Below are 19,570 nucleotides of genomic sequence, written 5' to 3'. Positions count from 1 at the left end.
GTTTAACATTTTGATTAACTATTTCATGTCATCTTGTCCTTGCGCAAAACTGTGTTAACTTAAGTATCAACTATCTGGGGTGTCAAAGTTGATGGTATGTTGCTGTGTACACTTCCTTCCTGCCTTGCTGTTTTCAGGTGCCCTGCATCTTATCCTCTATTGCATCTTCCTAAATTGGTGAGTCTTGCATGTCATTAATTATTCCCAGTTTGATATTATGGTTGTTGAGTTTGAAATTATTGAACTACTAATAGCTGAGTACTGACCGATTAGAACAGGGCCAGAAGTGTACCACTGTATTTTTGTGCAGATAATCTATCCTATGTTTTACTGCCTACCAGTGTATTTGAAAATCATCTTGGTGTGCGAATTCATTCTATTTTTATTGAGTTACTTGATTTGAGCATTTACATTACATGTAAAGTTCATTTGGTGAATTGAATTACGATTAATGACCTGCACTCTGGGAATACCTTATTTATGGTCCTGGTGTTTAGTATTGGTTCTCAGTCTTGCTGTTGTTATTATTTCTTGCCTTCGCACTAGGGCAGTGTATGTGCTAAATTATTACATGAGAACCTACCGTCTCTAATATTTTCTACTCCGTTGCTACTGGTGTGTGAACCTTATCGATGCTTAATCTAATCTTAGGCATACCATCTTCTGTCTGTTTCTGTGAGTATGTGATTCGGTACTGAACTATATAGCGATTCGTTACACTCTCCCACGATTCGTTACACCCTCCCATTGTTACTATCCGAGACCCTCTCTTTTAACTTTTGATGGTTTTATGTGGTTGGTGTGTGATCATTTTACCTGTGTTGTACATGTATATTTAATTGCTGCTACTAACTTATGGCCTAATTCAGTATTGCTTTCATGCTAGTTCTGGTTTTTCTAAATGTATAATACTTGTGAATTATTTAAGCAGGTTATGAAATAAATGTGGACCATGATGTTTTAGCAACCTTTGACCTGTGGCTATTCCTGAATTGCTAAAGCTTATTAATTCCACTGCAGTAACTCGTGGCTCAAAAACGTTATTTATTTATTGGTGTGAAATCTTAACAAAGTGTTGAACTTATATCAACCTGTCGGTGATTAATACTGATATTCTATGACCTATCGCTAGTGATGTGTTCCTATTTCTGCTGTAGAATTGCTCACCAGTGCTGATTCTGAGGCTGGTGTGTGCGTATTGCATGAATGGTTTCCCATTTTTACCCTGTTCTTATAATTAGTGAGTGTTGGTGTGTTGCTAGGTGGTAGTTGGAGGCATTTCACCTATGTCACCTATTTGTTGGGTGGTTATTGGTTATGGTTGAGCACTGTTAATCGGTATTAGAATGGGTGACCGGTTGGCCTTGTGCTTGGACTTTTGAGTCTTTACTGGTTCTCCCTGTTCTAACTGAGAAAAGACATGGAAAAGAATGCGATTGTAGCGGGAGATCTGAATTTAACAGATGTAAATTGGGAAAGAAATGTGAACGACAGGAAGCATGTCCAACAAATGGCAAATAAACTAGTACAGAAAGGACAGCTGATTCAGAAAGCGATGGAACCAACTAGAGGAAAAAATATCCTGGATGTGATGCTGGTAAAACCAGATGAGCTCTATAGAGATACCGAAGTAATAGATGGAATTAGTGATCATGAAGCTGTTTTAGTCATAGTTAAAAATAAATGTGATAGAAAGGAAAGTCTTAAAAATAGGACTATTAGGCGTACCATACAGCTGATAAAGCAGGCATGAGGCAGTTTTTAAAAAGTAACTATGATCGGTGGAAAACGGTAAATAAAAATGTAAACAGACTCTGGAATGGGTTTAAAGCAAATGTTGAGGAATGTGAAAACAGGTTTGTACCTTTAAAGGTGGTAAGGAATGGTAAAGACCCACCTTATTATAATAGAGAAATGAAGAGACTAAGAAGGAGGTGCAGATTGGAAAGAAATAGAGTTAGAAATGGCTGTGGAAGTAAGAAAAAATTGAAGGAACTTACTACGAAATTGAATCTAGCAAAGAAGGCAGCTAAGGATAACATGATGGCAAGCATAACTGGCAGTCATACAAATTTTAGTGAAAAATTAAAGGGTATGTATAGGTACTTTAAGGCAGAAACAGGTTCCAAAGAGGACATTCCACGAATCATTACTGAACAAGGGGAGTGTGTATGTGAGGATCTTCAAAAGGCAGAAGTATTCAGTCAGCACTATGTACTGTTGGTTACAAGTATAATGTCCAGACAGAGGAGAAGACTAATGCTAAAAAAGTATTAAAATGAACATATGATAACATTTACAATCAGATACAAAAGTTGTAAACTAGAAAAGTGGCTGGAATTGATAAGATTTCTGGAGAAATACTAAGGGCAATGGGTTGGGATATAGTACCATATCTGAAGTACTTATTTGATTACTGAGTGCATGGAAGAGCTATACCAAATGAGTGGAGAGTTGCTATAGTAGCCCCTGTGTATAACGGAAAGGGTGATGGACATAAAGCTGAAAATTACAGGCCAGTAAGTTTGACATGCATTGCCTGTAAGCTTTGGGAAGGCTATCTTTCTGATTATATTAGACATGTTTGCAAAATTAATAACTGGTTCGATAGAAGGCAGTTCGGTTTTAGGAAAGGCTATTCCACTGAAACTCAAGTAGTAGGATTCCAGCAAGATATAGCAGATACCTTGGATTCAGGAAGTCAAATGGACTGTATTGCGATTGACCTGTCTAAAGCATTTGATAGGGTAGATTATGGGAGACTACTGGCAAAAATGAGTGCAATTGGACTAGACAAAAGAGTGACTGAATGGGTTGCTATATTTCTAGAAAATAGATCTCAGATAATTAGAGTAGGCAAAGCTTTTTCTGACCCTGTAATAATTAAGAGGGGAATTCCTCAAGGCAGTATTATTGGACCTTCATGTTTTCTTATATATATAAATGATATGAGTAAAGAAGTGGAATCAGAGGTAAGGCTTTTTGCAGATGATGTTATTCTGTATAGAGTAATAAATAAGTTACAAGATTGTGAGCAACTGCAACGTGACCTCGATAATGTTGTGAGATGGACAGCAGGCAATGGTATGTTGATAAACGGGGTTAAAAGTCAGGTTGTGAGTTTCACAAATAGGAAAAGTCCTCTAAGTTTTAATTACTGCGTTGATGGGGTAAAAGTTCCTTTTGGGGTTCATTGTAAGTATCTAGGTCTTAATATAAGGAAAGATCTTCATTGGAGTCATCACATAAATGGGAATGTAAATAAAGGGTACAGATCACTGCACATGGTTATGACGGTGTTTAGGGGTTCTAATAAGGATGTAAAGGGGAGGGCACATAAGTCTCTGGTAAGACCTCAACTAGAGTATGGTTGCAGTGTATGGAACCCTCACCAGGATTACTTGATTCAAGAACTGGAAAAATCCAAAGAAAAGCAGCTTGATTTGTTCTGAGTAATTTCCGACAAAAGAGTAGCGTTACAAAAATGTTGCAAAGTCTTGGCTGGGAATAATAGGGAGAAAGAAGGTGAGCTGTTATAATAAGTTGTATGTTACATGTGATAAATATAATTTTTGACACGTATTGATGATATTTGATTGAAATAATAACAATAAGTTATTTTATTAATTTGACCACCTAATCAATACAATAAAGCTTGTCTTTGTTGAATTACACTGACATGTTAATTAAAATGGTACATGTTTCGCCTTACATTTAGGCATGAATTACATTGACATGTTCATTAAAGTGGTACACGTTTTGCCTTACATATAGGCATCATCAGCCATGGGTTTAACCTTGAAATAAAATCAGGCACCTGATTTACATATAAATATTTATATGTAAATGTAAATTTGTATGTTTAATTTTAATTAAGATGTCAATGTAATTCAACAAAGAAAAAATTTACTGTATTGATAAGGTCAAATTAATAACCTATTGATATTATTTCAATTAAGTAGTATGTTCTGAGCTGTCAGCGGAGAGATGGCATGGAATGACATTAGTAGATGAATTAGAGTGGCGTCTTCAAAAGTAGGAAATATCACAATATGAAGATGAAGTTGGAATACAAGAGGACAAATTGGGGCAAATATTTGTTTATACGAAGGGGAGTTAGGGATTGGAATAACTTACCAAGGGAGATGTTAAATAAATTTCCAATTTGTTTGAAATCATTTGAGAAAAGGTTAGGAACACAACAGATAGCGAATCTGCCACCTGGGCGACTGCCCTAAATGCAGATCAGTATTGACTGATTGTTTAAACTATTGGTTGCTTGTGTTTACCTATTTCTAATGTGTCGTGTGCCCTTTTCTTAGTGTGATCAGTCACCTGGTTGTAGAGTATTCATCTGGTGAGTGGGCTGCCTCAAGTTTTCCTGCTCATTAATTTTCTGGTGGTGATCAATTAACCTAACTTGTCTATCCTGAAATATTTATTCTGTTGTCCTCTTGGTGTAAGTGTTGGTTGATGTATTGATATTTCTTGTGACTCATTGTTCTCTGCATACTTGGTTTTGTTCACTGCCGTAGTCATCATGTACCTGGAATATTTCTTCTGAAAAATTCTGCTATTTGCTTTATGTCACACCAACACAGATAGGTCTTATGGCGACAATGGGATAGGAAAGGCCTAGGAATGCAAAGGAAGCGAGCGTGGCCTTAATTAAGGTACAGCCCCAACATATGCCTGGTGTGAAAATGGGAAATGTGAAAAATTCTGTTAACCTATATTTGGTCTGGTTCCATTTTGAGTTGTGGATTCCATCTATCCCTACCTTATCTACTTGTTGTTGTGGTGTTGCATTATGCAAGAAAGGTCCTTAACCTGAGGAGAGCAGCTCCTTTTAAACTTAGCAGGTATGGTTCTGGTCCTGTGTTGGGTGGTGTTGTTATGGTACCGTGGGTTCGTTTTTGGGGTTATATTTTGGGTGGCATGATGGCTTCATTGCAAGTTGTTGAGGATAGTGAGTGGTCCTTTAATTCCTTTTGGGCTGACACGTGTCTATTGAGGTTCATTATGGTTGTGTTGTTATTATTGTGTTGTGTAATTGGGTGGTTATGGCACTTCGGTATGGGCGGTGTTGCCTTTAATTTACCTGTGTGTCCCAGTAGATTTGGGAATAAACACTTGCATGGGTCTATAACTCTGAGGGAATAACTTTATCTTGTGTTAAGGAACTTGTTGGTTTCGTGTGTCCTGATTTCTTCATTTTCTATCTCCCTGCATTACCTGTTGGTCTGACGTCTTGTATTACATTTGTATTACTGTAAAGCTTGTTTAATGTTTATCTACCACTTTATGGTGTTCTTTATTTCCTGAGTGGATCTCTTAGTGTCTGTTGACATGGTTGATTGGTCATCTTACCGATCTGTGGGTTTACTAGTTAAGTATGGGATTAGCTACCATTCTCTAGACGGTACTGAAGTCGACTAGCTGAGGGATTATGGGGTCTCTTGGTTGTGTTCCTTCCTTCTTCCTTGTCTTTTGAGCATTTTCTATCATCCTGCCTCATTATCTACTACTTATATTTTATTTACCTGGTCTCCTGGGGGAAAGGAGGAGGTACCTGTCTAGCCGTGAAGCTACAGGGTGATGGAGATATAACTTATTAATAGACCGGATAATGCCGAGACCTTGACTGGCAAAAGGTAGATTATGTTGTGTGGTTCATTGCTCCTAATTTCCTGTTGGTCATCTGGTTGGAGGTGTATGCTATCGCCTTTTCTTTTAATTTAATCGGATGTGCTGTCTGAAGGTATACTTTTGGTAATTCTGTGAAGTTGGGGGTTATGTGACTTCAGATTAATTTCACCCACCTGAATTTCCTTTTAACCATTTTTGTCCCATTATTCCTATAGTGGTAATGAAGTTGTTATTATGAATTTATTGTTCTCCAACCTTGTATTATTCTTGGCCTGGTATTGCTGCTAGTTCGGTTGTCGATGACAAACTTAAAAGCGTACCCACCATCTGATGAACTAGAAGTCTCTAACTGTAGCTGCCAATGTTATCCTTGTCTTGAATATAATTAACTCAAACCCTATAGCTCATTCCATGTTAAGAAAACAGTATTGCTCTTATGACAACAGGGTTGCCATATCGAATGGCTCTGCTCAACAACTTCACGGGAAAATGGCGGCACATAAATGTGTGAAGTTCAGTATTTAAGTTCAAGACAAAAAGTGGAAGAAACTAAGCTACAAATTATTTTTATGAACTAAAGGGGACGGGGGGTTAACAAGAGGTATTTTTGGTTTGTACAGAATCAGAGGTAAACTAACCAAATAAAAACCTCAGCACTGAAGCGTAAGACAAATTTAGGAGAAAAGAGACAATCAATTTTTATAGGCTTGAGGGGTGAGGGATGTATTTAATTGCATTTAATAAATTTATCCAGGCAATGAAGGCTAGAAAACAGACGTAACAAATAAATACTGTAGATGACTCTAAAAGATCAGAGTATTAATGTTAAAGAAAGAAATCATACACGTAGGCCTATCGCATAACTCTCACTCAATGCAATACAATTACTCACTGATTTAAAGCCTAGAATTTATGCAACAAGTAAATACTGTAGATTACTTCATTACAGAAGTGAGCTGCTGGCGGTTCACAGAGTGAGGGACTACACGAGGCTTGTACCAGAGCAACACAGAAGGAAAATGAAGAAAGGCAACGAAGCGATGGCTGTTCTTGCTATTGTTCTTCCTCCCTACAAATGTATTTATGAAAAAGAAAATTTTATGTAGTTATTAAAATAAACCCCATGGCACTACAGCCCTTGAAGGGCCTTAGCCTACCAAGTGACTGCTGCTTAGCCCGAAGGCCTGCAGATTACGAGGTGTCGTGTGGTCAGAACGACGAATCCTATTGGCCATTATTCTTGGCTTTCTAGACCAGGGCCGCTATCTCACCGTCAGATAACTCCTCAATTCTAATCACGTAGGCTGAGTGGACCTCGAACCAGCCCTCAGGTCCAGGTAAAAATCCCTGACCAGGCCGGGAATCGAACCCGAGGCCTCCGGGTAAGAGGTAGGCACGCTACCCCAACACCGTGGGGCTGGCTAGTTATTAAAATAACTCAGAGCAAAATTGCCTCATCCTTTCTATCTATCTTTCATAATACATTACAAAGTACAGTATAATATCCCTTAATCACGAGAAATTATGGGTGTCTCAGACGGGGTGTGTTCACTCCTTGTAGATCTGTAAGTGCAATACTGTTTTCTTAACTTGGAATGAGCTATAGGATATCAATATTTTACTAAACCTTGTAAATGGTATGTGTTATTGATTAATTCGTGTAACTGTTTCTCATCCTTATTCTTTTTCAATTAGATTATGTATGGCATGATATGGAAAGTTGAACCAGTGTAAGTTGAAAATTTATTTAATAACTTTGTTAGTGTATTTTAGAAATTTTTGAAGATTTATTCCTCACCAAGTCATAGTTTTGAGCCTGTTATGTTCTAAAATTTTGAATTTAATCCTGCTTCCTGGGATTCTGCCAGTGTAATGTGTTTCTGGTCTGGAAATGTTCTCTCTTGATCTACATCTGTTTGTGATATGTTTATCTTGTTGTGGTCAGTTTATGACCAGGCTTTTGATGTACGTGAGAAGTATGCTTTGCTTTACCGTGTCTACCAAGTTAGGCTTTCTGTGTGGTGTCGTTATTTAACTCCGCGTTCATGATATTTTAGGTAATGTTTGATGCTCATTTATTGATGAATAACTGGGTGTTGACATTACGATTTTCTTTAGACCTTTGGAGTTATGCACTTATATTGATTGTGCTCTTTCCAGTTTTGTAGGTAACCCTATGTATTTCTTACGCTTCCTCTTACGCACTGCTCTTGTAAGTGTACATTTGGTTCTCTACATTTTTGAGTGGTATACTTTGGCCCTGGCTCAATCGAGTGTAACTCAACTAAATATGGATTTTGATAATCCATAGATTTTTATTCACCAATTCAAACCTTTTTCTTGGGGTCTTCCTTTGCACCTTCGGGTTCATGTTATCCTGTTTATGCTAATTTGTCTACTGAAAAGGAACTACACTACGGACTTCTTTGGTATGGAAACCTGATCGTTAGAACTGTAGTATACAACAAAACTTAAGAGGCATGACGCCTAAAGAGTATGAATTCAATTAACACTATCTGTCATGAACATCAATGAAAGGAACTCCTTAAAACAAGTGTGAATTTACCTATGTATCCTTCGTAGATGATCAGTGAAAAGTGACTGGTTACTTAAAAATTCAAGCCACAACTACCATGAATTTGACATGCTGTAGTTATGGGTAAACGAAGTAGCTATTAGTGGTCATTATCTAATGTGAACATGATTTGAAATTTAGTTTGTTTCTTGACCACTAACCTAAACAAGGAACTATATTAGTGAATATTGTGAGTTTCGGGGGGAGAGGACTGCTACAGGGTAACGCCCTTAAATCCTTCCCCAGGAAACTATTTTGAACTGGCAATCGCCATAGAAATTCTTGTCATTCAATGCACCTAGATGTGTGATTTCTCCTATACTAGAATGAGATTATGGTTCATGGTGTGGGTTACTGTAGTCACGTCCTAGTTCGTGAACCATGGGCAACGGCTGAGTGGCCTAGTAAGTCATACCGTAGTCACGTCCTAGTTCGTGAACCATGGGCAATGGCTGAGTGGCCTAGTAAGTCATCCTGAGAGCCGGAATACCAGTTGCTATCGAATGGGAGTAGGCATCTCAGACATATTCCGAGTCATCACCCTCCTTGTACTCAGGCGGCTAGGACTATACAAACCACCAGTGGTCCATAACCCGTTAGAGGAGAGATCCTCACTTGGATTATGTGAAAGTAGGGTGACATCCTACTTCATGAATTTACCAAGCTCAGAAAAATTTTAAGCAAGCTGCGGACTTATGGGAGTAACGGAGTCCCACTCCCATTTGACAGGTGAGGGACTCCTCGGAAACAACTTGGCATAATGCAACGCTTTCACATGAGCTGGTTATAAATCACAAACAAACTTTCACATCTTGAAGCTATTTCCATTAGACCACATCATGAACGTAATATTAAGATCAAATTTAAGTGAAATTAGCACGAATTTGGAATGCTTTTCCACATCATTTCACATGTAAAATACGTGTATAGTATTTGTAAATGTATGTATTCTGTATTCATTCCCAATATTTGTACATAAATTTTAAACTGTCTTCGAACTTTAGCATCGCATAAAATTTTAGACTATCACTATTGTCACTTACTACACATATGACAGCCTTGTTTATGTGAAAATTCACAATCATGTGCAACATATTTTTAATCAATTGATATTTGTTAATGATAGAATATTGTACAGTTTTTTAATGTATTCACTTATGCAACTTTTTACAATTTTCTAACCAGATGTCCGATAGAACATTGAGGTATTGATATGACTGATGATGCCCCACAAAAGGGGCGAAACATGTCTCAACTATTTCAATGATGTTTAACTAACACGTTAACATCTTGTACTCTATTGAATAGGTTGAGGTTAAACTAAATTTCTCACATTTATTATTTCCATTCCTGAGCCGATCGAATGACTGGAAACAGGCTGTGGATTTTAATTTTTTTCAGTTTCATTTTCAGAAGGAGGAATGAAGTTTTATGTGAGCGATAATTTCAGTATCATAAGCCACAGGAACTCATTTTTTACGCAAAATCCAAACCACCGGACACGACTTTCACCTCAAAAATCACACATGCATTCATCAGGACTCGAACCCAGTCCTTCTTGATGGTTCCAAACAGCTTGACCGCTACGCCATCACACCCCTTCTTTATTATTACTTACTGCAACATTAAACATATATTTTATCATTCAGTGATCGTATTTGATGCAGAGTTTAAGATTTATTAGCCCCTCAAGCCGTGTCACCATGGCACTGATTCGCATGTGTAATCCCGCGACGCTGTCAAGTAAACACGCGACGATCGCCTTTAACTATATTACACAGATATTACGCAACTTACACATTTGGTTTTTTGCAAAATGTACCTTTGTCCTTCTTGTAAACAATATCTTGACATTATCAATGAAGGTTGCCACAATTCGCAGAATTTAGAAAAACCGTGAAGGTATGTAAAGTCAAGAGTCCGTTCCAAGTAAACACCAATCACTACGTTTAAAATTTTATAAAATCGCATACATCGGGTGTACAACTTGTGGAGTTTGTTAAGTATCATCTAGACGTTATTGTGCATAAATCTCAATTTGTTTAGATGGTAAGTTTCATATATATGTTAAAAAGAAATGTACAAATGTGAACACGCGATATCTGGAAGTGGCTAGACGAAGTTTATGATTAAATTCTACATGACTTGAACTGACACCTGTTTGTTTCTTTCCAACAGTATAGTGATCATCTATAATGAGTATATAGAGTATCTCTTCATCAAATGACCAACAAATAATTTTTGTTTTATATTTTTACAAGCTGCTTTACGTCGCACCAACAAAGACAGGTCTTACGGTGATGATGGGACAGGAAAGGACAAGGAGTGGGAAGGAAACGGTCATGGCCACAATTAAGGTCCAGCCCCAGCATTTGCCTGGTGTGAAAATGGGAAACCACGGAAAACTATCTTCAGGACTGCCGACAGTGGGGTTCGAATCCAATACCTCCCGAACACTGACTAGTGGCCGCACTTAAGCGACTGCAGCTATCGAGCTCGATAACAAAGAAACTAATAACAATGTTATTGGTTTCATATCACACCAACAACTTCTGCAGTTTTTGGAGAAGCAGTTACAAAAATTTTGTCCTGCAGGAGTTCATTAACATGCTAGTAAATCTACCAACACAGGGCTGACATATATGAGCCCCTTCAAATACTACCGGACTGAACCAGGATCGAACCCGTCAACTTCAGCTCAGAAGGCCAGTGCCCAACCGCCTGAGCTACCCAGTTTGGTAAAAAAGAAACTGATTCCAAATTTAAGAGTGAAGGCAAAGATCTTGATGAAATGTCAAGATTTCTAGGCAGTTAATCTAATTTCAAACACAAAAGACTGTCAAATTCAGGATTCCAAGCAGCAACTGATAAATCAAATTTTTTTTTTACAAGTTGCTTTACGTTGCACCGACACAGATAGCTCTTATGGCGATGATGGGACAGGAGGGGGCTAGGAGTGGGAAGGAAGCGACCATGGCCTTAATTAAGGTACAGCCCCAGCATTTGCCTGATGTGAAAATGCAAAACCACAGAAAACCATCTTCAGAACTGCCGACAGTGGGGTTTGGACCCACTATCTCCCGAATACTGGATACTGGTCTCACTTAAGCAACTGCAGCTATCAAGCTCGGTGATAAATCAAAATATTATCTTTCAAATATTAAATATAGCTTAATCTTTACAATGCCTCATTAACACATAACCATGTGATATGTAATTATAATTAATGTCTAAAACAAATATAATTCCTCAAAAATACCCTATTACTGCAGCATCCAAAAATGTCATATATGATACTGACTCAGTAAAGCAATACTGTAAGTACTTACTTGGAATTCAATTTTCTGTAAATGTCTTCCTGAGACACACTTCGATTCTTGTGAACAGAAAATCCACTGAAACATGAAATATGAATGTATTTTGACTTCCAAAATTACCTTTCTTACATGAAAATGAAAAATCCACTGAAACATGAAATATGAATGTATTTTGACTTCCAAAATTACCTTTCTTACATGAAAATGAATTCAGAAGCATGACTTACGGAATCTTTCTCCTCTGGACTTTTGGACAGTTAGATAACTTGGATAGAGTATTAAGGACCCAGTAGAAGTCAGATAGGTCAAATAGCATGGACGGCTCAAATAATTCACTTTCCTTCAGACCAAAAATATCTTGACATGTCTGTAAGAAAGTTTTAATGTTCCGAAGGCATAGAAACTGGAACAAGAAAAAAATTCAATAAAAATTAAATTGTAATAAGCTGGATAGAGCTTGAATAAGGCAATGAAATAAAAAAAATAAAAAAAATACAGAAATAATTAACTTCTTACAAAACTGTACAAAAACACTCAGCAGTTTTATACTTCACTGAGAAAACAAATCCTTTGATTCAAAAGAAGAGATTTTGTAATATTGCACACATTCATTCCTTAAACAACTGATTTACTCAACTACATATGATTCCATAAATCTGAATATGAAGAGTTTCTAAATGCATCAACTCTGACAGTCCCTTCCTAAATATGTACGAGGTAAGTCAATGGACTATAACTTTCCTTCCAAATATTTTTATCTTGCTGTCACACCTGGAGTGGAAGACAAGCAATTCATTAATTATTTAATTTTTTTAAACTGGCTTTACGTGTTGCATTGACACAGATAAGTGGTAAGGCGATGATGGGACAGGAAGGGCTAGGAGTGGGAAGGAAGTGGCCGTGGCCTTAATTAAGGTACAGCCCCAGCATTTACCTGGTGTGGAAATGGAAAACCATGGAAAATCAACTTCAAGGCCATTTCATTATAATCTCCCTGAATAACTTTACCCATAAATTACATTTTGCACATTCCACATACTACTGCCCATAGCAGACAACCTATACACAACAATGCTACTTCCAGTAATTCCCATTATCCAATGACTTTTCAAACAATCCCTATAAAACAGATATTAGTAACTGTCATCTTGAAGTTGGGCTAGAATAATGTGCTGGATCTTCCTAATGGGCTTAACTTTACTAAACTACAGAACTCATCAAAAGATTACTAGGATAAATTGATTGGTTGGTTTGTTTTCACAGTACATTTACTCATCTTAAATTGCAAAAACTTTCTAGACCCAAGGAGGACATTATTAGCACAGCAGCTTAGCTGCTGGGTTTTTATCCAGATGACAGAGGTACGAATCCCGGCTGATCCCAGCCTGGAATTTTCACCCGAAAAGTCACGTATTAGGCAGTGCATTCTTCTCTCCCAGTGGCTCCAGTTATCCCACAAATACCTGGAATATGCACAAGGAAAATTAAAAAAAAAAAAAAAACACACCCACACCCACCCCCACCCCCTCCATAAAAAAAAACTCTGTGGCAGTTCAGCTGACCAACGGCTGCCTTCTTTGGATAGTATCTACAATGACATGGTCAGGCTACAACAGATTTCTCTAGGCCATATTACATTTATAGTATACTATTCCATGTTGTTCGTTTAACCAATGTATCTAAATCAACTCTTCTTCTGCTGCTTCTTCTTCTTTTCCTACTGTTTTTCCAACACCTGTGGGGTGAATAAAAATATTCAGAAGGAAAGTTATAGTCCAATGACTATATATATATCTAGTATTGAAAAGGTCAATTGTCAATTTATTTCTTATAACTGCACTTCAATAGAACAAAAATGAATTTTATAGCACCTACATAATTAGCAGAATTGCGGCCACTCAGCAAAGCACTAATTCAACAAGATGGTACCACAAGCACAACAGTAGGTCCTCCAGTTGGTGTAACACAGGGCGGTGGTGATGTAGCACAAACCCACTTCAAATCAAATCAAAATCTCTATTTGCAAATGAGGTGGCTACCTCGGTGGCAAATGATACACTAAAATACATTATTGTTGAGCACTAAATTTTAAATTAACAAGAAGAAAATTTTCCTAGAATACAATATTATACAATTTATGCTAACAATTTTTTCTATTAAACACACAGCTCATCCTTAATAAATATATATTGTTTAAAAAATTCTACTTATAATATCTCCTGTACTTACAAACATGGTAAACTCGTATACAGTATGTGGAATTACTTCAAATAATACTATACAACTGGTATAAGATTAAAATTTACATTGAATTTATTTATTTATTTTTTACCCATTTTGGAACCTAAGTAGTATAACGACCTGCTGCGTCTTAACCAGAGCCCCTTTTGCCACCACTTTTCAGAGTTCCTGAAGGGCCTTCGCAGCTACCGTAGCGGTCCCAGGACCCTCGAAGTCCCATCTGTACTTCATCCCTACAGGCAGTCCCATACTTCAGCTGTCCAAACTCCTTAGACCAGGGGATGGAATTAATTTATTCACACACATTTTTTATGTACAATAACCTGCACTGGTCGAATGCCCTCTAACATTTCATTTATTTTCTCTGTTGCTGTTTATTCTTTTCTTGAATGTCTATACAGATTTTGGAAAAGCATCAGACACTACCCCCTGGTAAACTGTTCCACTCCTTCACGCCCTTCCCAATGAATGAAAATTTACCCCGATCACATCTGCTGAAATTCCTTCTAATTTTATACGTGTGGTCAATCCTGCCAATATAATTAATTTCCAACTGAAGCCTCTCATGGATTTCTCCCCATGCTTCTTCTCCTGTATATGCTCTATATTATCCTAAGTCTAGTTTTTTCCCTTCTCTTACTTAAAGTTTCCCACCCAAGTTCATCTAACATTTCTGATACACTAGTTTTTCTCCTGACATCCCCTGTTACAAATCTTGCTGCTTTCCTCTGCATACTATGTATTTCTTTTATTAGGTATTCTTGGTGAGGATCCCAAACACTGTTTGCATATTCCAATAATGGACGAACAATACTTACGTAACTTTTCTCTTTTAATTCTTTGTTGCATCCTTTAGCACATTGGAGAAACCGCTTGTAGAAACTACGGGCGCGCTAATTCATTGATGCTGACGGAGCTCGGAGAATCTACGGGCACGATTTCACTGTAGCTAAAAAATTGTAGCCGCCGTTTCAGCGAGCTGTGACCTCACTAGGATACTGTTGAATACTTCTATATGCATAAAATATACTAGTTATAAGTCGAGAGCTCTTCCTTCAAGGCATTGATAGCACAGCCACGTTCCTACATAACCTAAGGCTGCGTCATCATTGACTCTCAGCTGTGAAATGGGCGGGAAAGTACGTATGCTACATGTAGACAGGAAGAGTGTGTGTTCGAGAGGCAGGCTTGTTTGTGTAATTCTTGTGAATATATAGCATGTCTAATTCAAGTGTACGAAATTTCGACAATGAATCCATAATAGATGTTCTTATGGAAGACAACTTCTGAAAATGAGGATGAGGACAACAATTACACACTAAGTAAACATGATGATTCTGGCGCTTCAGGCTAGTAAATGTAGAAAATGAGCTAATTTCAAATTGATGTGAAGTGAAAGGTAGTTTTATATCGCTTCCTTGAAGTGGGTTATGTAATACTGTTTTACACCACTTCCTAAAAATGTGGGTGTTTCCCATGTACCTGCAGCAACTCGATGCCACCCCGTTATCAAACAAAGAACAGTGGGAATGTAATTTCCTCGTTGTAAACAAGGATACCGGTGCCAATTTACCAATTAGGTTAGAATCTGTATTAGTGTGTTTTAGTAGATGTGCCCACAAAGACAAATTTCGAAATATTCACCGAACTGGCATCCATAGCTGCGTCAGATTTTTTTTCGTTTGTAGAACTTATTATATTCATAAATTTATATTTAAAAATTGCTGCACTTTTATGATAATTAAAACTCATTTTTCTGTACAAGAAAGTGTGATCTTTCTATACATTCCAAAAGTAGTTATAATCATGGATTACCCTAGCACTGAAAAATGTTCAAAAACCATTAAAAATCTTGCGATTTCTGGAGGGTAGCACATTCAAATATGGCCGTCTCCAATGTGTTAAGCAGCCTCTTTATGACATGTAACGATATGTATGCTTTCCCAACAATGTCATCAACATGACCCTTCCAGTGCAAATTACTTTCAAATCTCACACCTAAGTATTTGCACTCGCCATCTTCTGGAATAACTACCTCATTCAAAGTATTTTCAAATTCAGTTTTAAAACTCCTGTTTGTAAATGTTGTAACAGTTGATTTGTCTCCATTAACCTTCATATTATTTTCTTCAACCCATTGTTGGATACTCTCAAGGTCCCTTTGTAATTCTGAACAATTATCAACATTATTTATTTCCCTATAAACAATTATGTCGTCTCCATAAAATCTTATTTTTGATGTTATATTGTTCCCTAAATCATTTGTGTATACTGTATTAAGAAAAGTAACGGACCGATTATACTACCCTGTGCAATTCCCTTCCAAACTTTCTTTTCCTGTGACACATTATTTCCTACTTTGACTTTCTGAACCCTTGAATTTAGAAATGTTCTTATCCAACGTGTAACCCTTACATCGAATCCTATTCCCTCCAATTTCTTTAATAATATTCCATGTTCCACTCTATCAAAGGCTTTGGAAAGATCTATGGCTATGCAATCTAACTGGCCTCCTGAATCCAACTGATCTGATATGTCCTGCTGAAATCCCACCAGTTGTGCCACACAAGAAAAATTCTTTCTACATACTGGCTACTCATGAACCAATTTTTATCATCACATATCCTCTTTTTTTTTTTTTTTTTACGTCGCACCGACACAGATAGGTCTTACGGCGACGATGGGGTAGGAAAGGCCTAGGAATTGGAAGGAAGCATCCGTGGCCTTAATTAAGGTACAGCCCCAGCATTTGCCTGGTGTGAAAATGGGAAACCACGGAAAACCACCTTCAGGGCTGCCGACAGTGGGGCTCGAACCCACGATCTCCCGATTACTGGATACTGACCACACTTAAGCGACTGCAGCTATCGAGCTCGGTATATCACATATCCCTCTGATGTACTTTACTATTAAACTCTCCAGTATTTTATAAACTATACTGGTCAGGCTGATTGGTCTGTAGTTCTGTTTCCTTTTATCACCCTTTCCTTTATAAATTGGTATTATTATAGATTCCTTCCATTCCTTTAGTATTACACTATTATTTATGACATAATCAAAGAGAAATTTTAAATAAGGCATTATGCACCACCCCATTGTCTTTAACACCTCCCCAGTAATCTGATCACTTCCTGCTGCTTTTCCTTGCTGAAGCAGTTGGATTTCTCTGAAAATATCTTCATTTGTGAATGAGAAGCTTCTTGTTTCCCTATGTGTCTCTCCCTCTCTCCACCATTGTAGGAATTTGGATTCCTTTTCCTTTTTGATTCCTAATATATGAATACAGCTTTTTCCATTTCCCTGTGTGGTCATTACCCTCCTGAAGTATGCCATTCATATAATTCTCTTTTCCTTCCTTTTTCACTCTATTCAGTTCCCTCATTAGCTGTCTCCCTACTGTCTTTGATTTTCCTGTTTACTATGCTACTTTTTTTTTAATTTTCTTATTTCCCTTGTAGAATAAACAGGGTCTGAGGTCATTTTACCCTTTTTAATGGGTACAAATCTCTTCTCTCCTTCTGAAATGATTGCTTTAAATTTAGCCCAAAGTGTATCCACATACTCCACTTATCCAACAACTGAATTGTGATTTAAGGTAAGTCCCAAATTCATCAACTTTAGTTTTTCTGTACAATTTCTTGTCTTGTGTGACCCTCTTATTAAGCCTTTTTGGTACCAGTCCTACATCCATTGTTACAGCCTTATGGTCACCTATTCCTTCTCCCAAGTCAAACCTCAATAAGTTCAATTGGGTTCATACTGGGGCTACATGGGGGTCATGGCATTGAAGCTAATTCATCATCACATTCCTCAAATAAGTCCTTCACGATCCTGGCAGTGTGTATGGCACGGAGCATTTTCCTGTTGAAAGTGGCCATCGCCATCGGGGAACACTGTTGACATGAACAGATGGACTTGGTCCCCAATAAAAGACCCCAGTGTGTCCCACAAAAACATTGCCCAGATCATCACACCTTCTCCACCAGCCTGCTAGGAATCAATTCCCATCTGAATCAATATCTGTATTATCTGATGCCCTTTGTCAGCACTGAAGCCAAACTGCTCATCATCCAAATACTGCTCAACCCTTCCTTTTATTCTATTTGTTAACACGTCCAGCAGTATTTTCAAAGTACGGGAAAGCAGAGATAAAATTGTGTAACTAGGATTATCCAAGGCATTTTCTTCCTTTTGCAGCATGACTATCAGGTTCTGAACAAAATCACATGGTATCGCTCCTTCATAACATACTGTAAGAATTTCAGAAAGTTGTGCCTTCATTCATATACCTATATATCTCATGATTTCCGCAGGAATATTACCTGTACCAGTTGCTGTAATGTCACAGAGGTTTAAGAGTGCAACACCTAAATCATTCCAAGATACTGGTGGACCGTTCCTGGCTTCATGAACCCGACTTCACTCTTCCAAGTAGTCTTCCATATTGCCTATATCCTCTTCACTGTACAACACCTCACGGTCTTTTCAAAGTTTGCTGACCACCCCACTATCAAAAAGTAATTTCCTACAGCCCCCTCTGGATCAGATGCTTTCAGTTATGGATTCCAGCAGCATTTCTACAGCTTTCCACAGCTAGACCCATCATGACCTTGAATGAGGTTCCACTTCCTGAAACTGTTCGCCTTGAATGAATTGTTAGGATACTTACAAGCCACCTAATGCTCAACGTTGGGTCACTGGCTACATGGTCTATTCCATCCTATATGACAAGATTACTCCTGAGCAGATACAAGGTCTTAAATTCCCAGCCAGCTCCAACCTGAGCAATGGTGAGTGCCTCGTCCTCAGCAATACTGTACCAAAAAACAGCATAGAAGATTTCTGTTTAATAATAATCATTTAACGAATGTATATGTATGCACTATAAGAAACATATGATTTGCAGGAAAAGCTGCAGCAATGGAGCCAAGAGTTTAAGAGACATGATTTAAATATCAACAAGTCTAAGACAGTAGTGATGAAATTACAGAAGGGAGATGGCAAACCATAAATTAGACCAAATGACACAAAACTGGACAGTGTTACAAAGTTTAAGTACCTGGGTACTACAGTATCAAAATAGAACCTTGCAAAACATGAGGTGGACAGTTGAATTAGCAAGGCAACTCAATTTTACCACCAAGTAAGGCAACGGCTGTGGGATAAATAAGTAACATTGAAAGCTAAAATGACATTATATTGAGCTCTTATTCAATACTCAGGCCAATTACTATGGTAAAACTGTAGGATAAATAACAGATACATTAAAATAATAGCCCGCATAATTTTATATTTCATTCTATGACATATGTGGCAACTAGACCGGGTGCTCATGGTGCTGGCTGTTTGGAAGGAATGTTAAGCAAGTGATTTTCTGTTATGAGAGAAAGGAATGCCAGCCATTGTCTCATGCCAGAATGCCCTCAACAATGTTATATTTGAAGCCAGTGAGAAACCTAGAAAGACAATAGAAACACTAAGGGACGCACTACCTGACGCCTAACATGAGGCAAGTGTGGGAGGAACCTAAGATGATTGGTGCAGACAATGAGTGTCTAAATTGAGTGAAATCAACACACTAAATTAAACCCAATGAAATCATAGTGTCACACTAATGTTTAAAAATGACTGAACGAGGTGGGACTTGGTCCTTGATTAAGGATAAAGTGACAAGAGAAGGTGGGTGAATGAATAAATACTATAACCCAAAGTAAGAGAGCACCTTTCGTCTTTCATCTATCATGAGGGGTATTATCAAAAAGCTTCGAGATCAAAACAGATGTTAGAC

At 37.7% G+C, this 19,570-nt stretch overlaps 1 protein-coding gene across 3 annotated transcripts in view; it reads right to left on the bottom strand.

The window, feature by feature from the left end:
• Vav (Vav guanine nucleotide exchange factor) overlaps positions 1 to 19,570 on the bottom strand; it is a 632,485-nt gene that overhangs the window by 569,671 nt on the left and 43,244 nt on the right. For all 3 annotated transcript variants that reach the window (XR_010858641.2, XM_067138057.2, XM_067138058.2), the window contains exons 2-3: positions 11,769 to 11,944; positions 11,554 to 11,619 (exon numbers count right to left, since the gene is read on the bottom strand). Coding sequence is in view for 2 of the 3 variants with exons in the window: in XM_067138057.2 (XP_066994158.1) it covers positions 11,554 to 11,619; positions 11,769 to 11,944 (242 nt within the window). In the remaining variant the exon portion in view is untranslated. The remainder of the gene's footprint in view (positions 1 to 11,553; positions 11,620 to 11,768; positions 11,945 to 19,570) is intronic.

Source organism: Anabrus simplex, chromosome 1, assembly GCF_040414725.1.
Source record: "Anabrus simplex isolate iqAnaSimp1 chromosome 1, ASM4041472v1, whole genome shotgun sequence".
NCBI classification, from domain to species: Eukaryota; Metazoa; Arthropoda; class Insecta; order Orthoptera; family Tettigoniidae; genus Anabrus; species Anabrus simplex.
The sequence above is the reverse complement of the archived record's forward strand: the minus strand, read 5'-3'. Positions and strand labels throughout refer to the sequence as shown.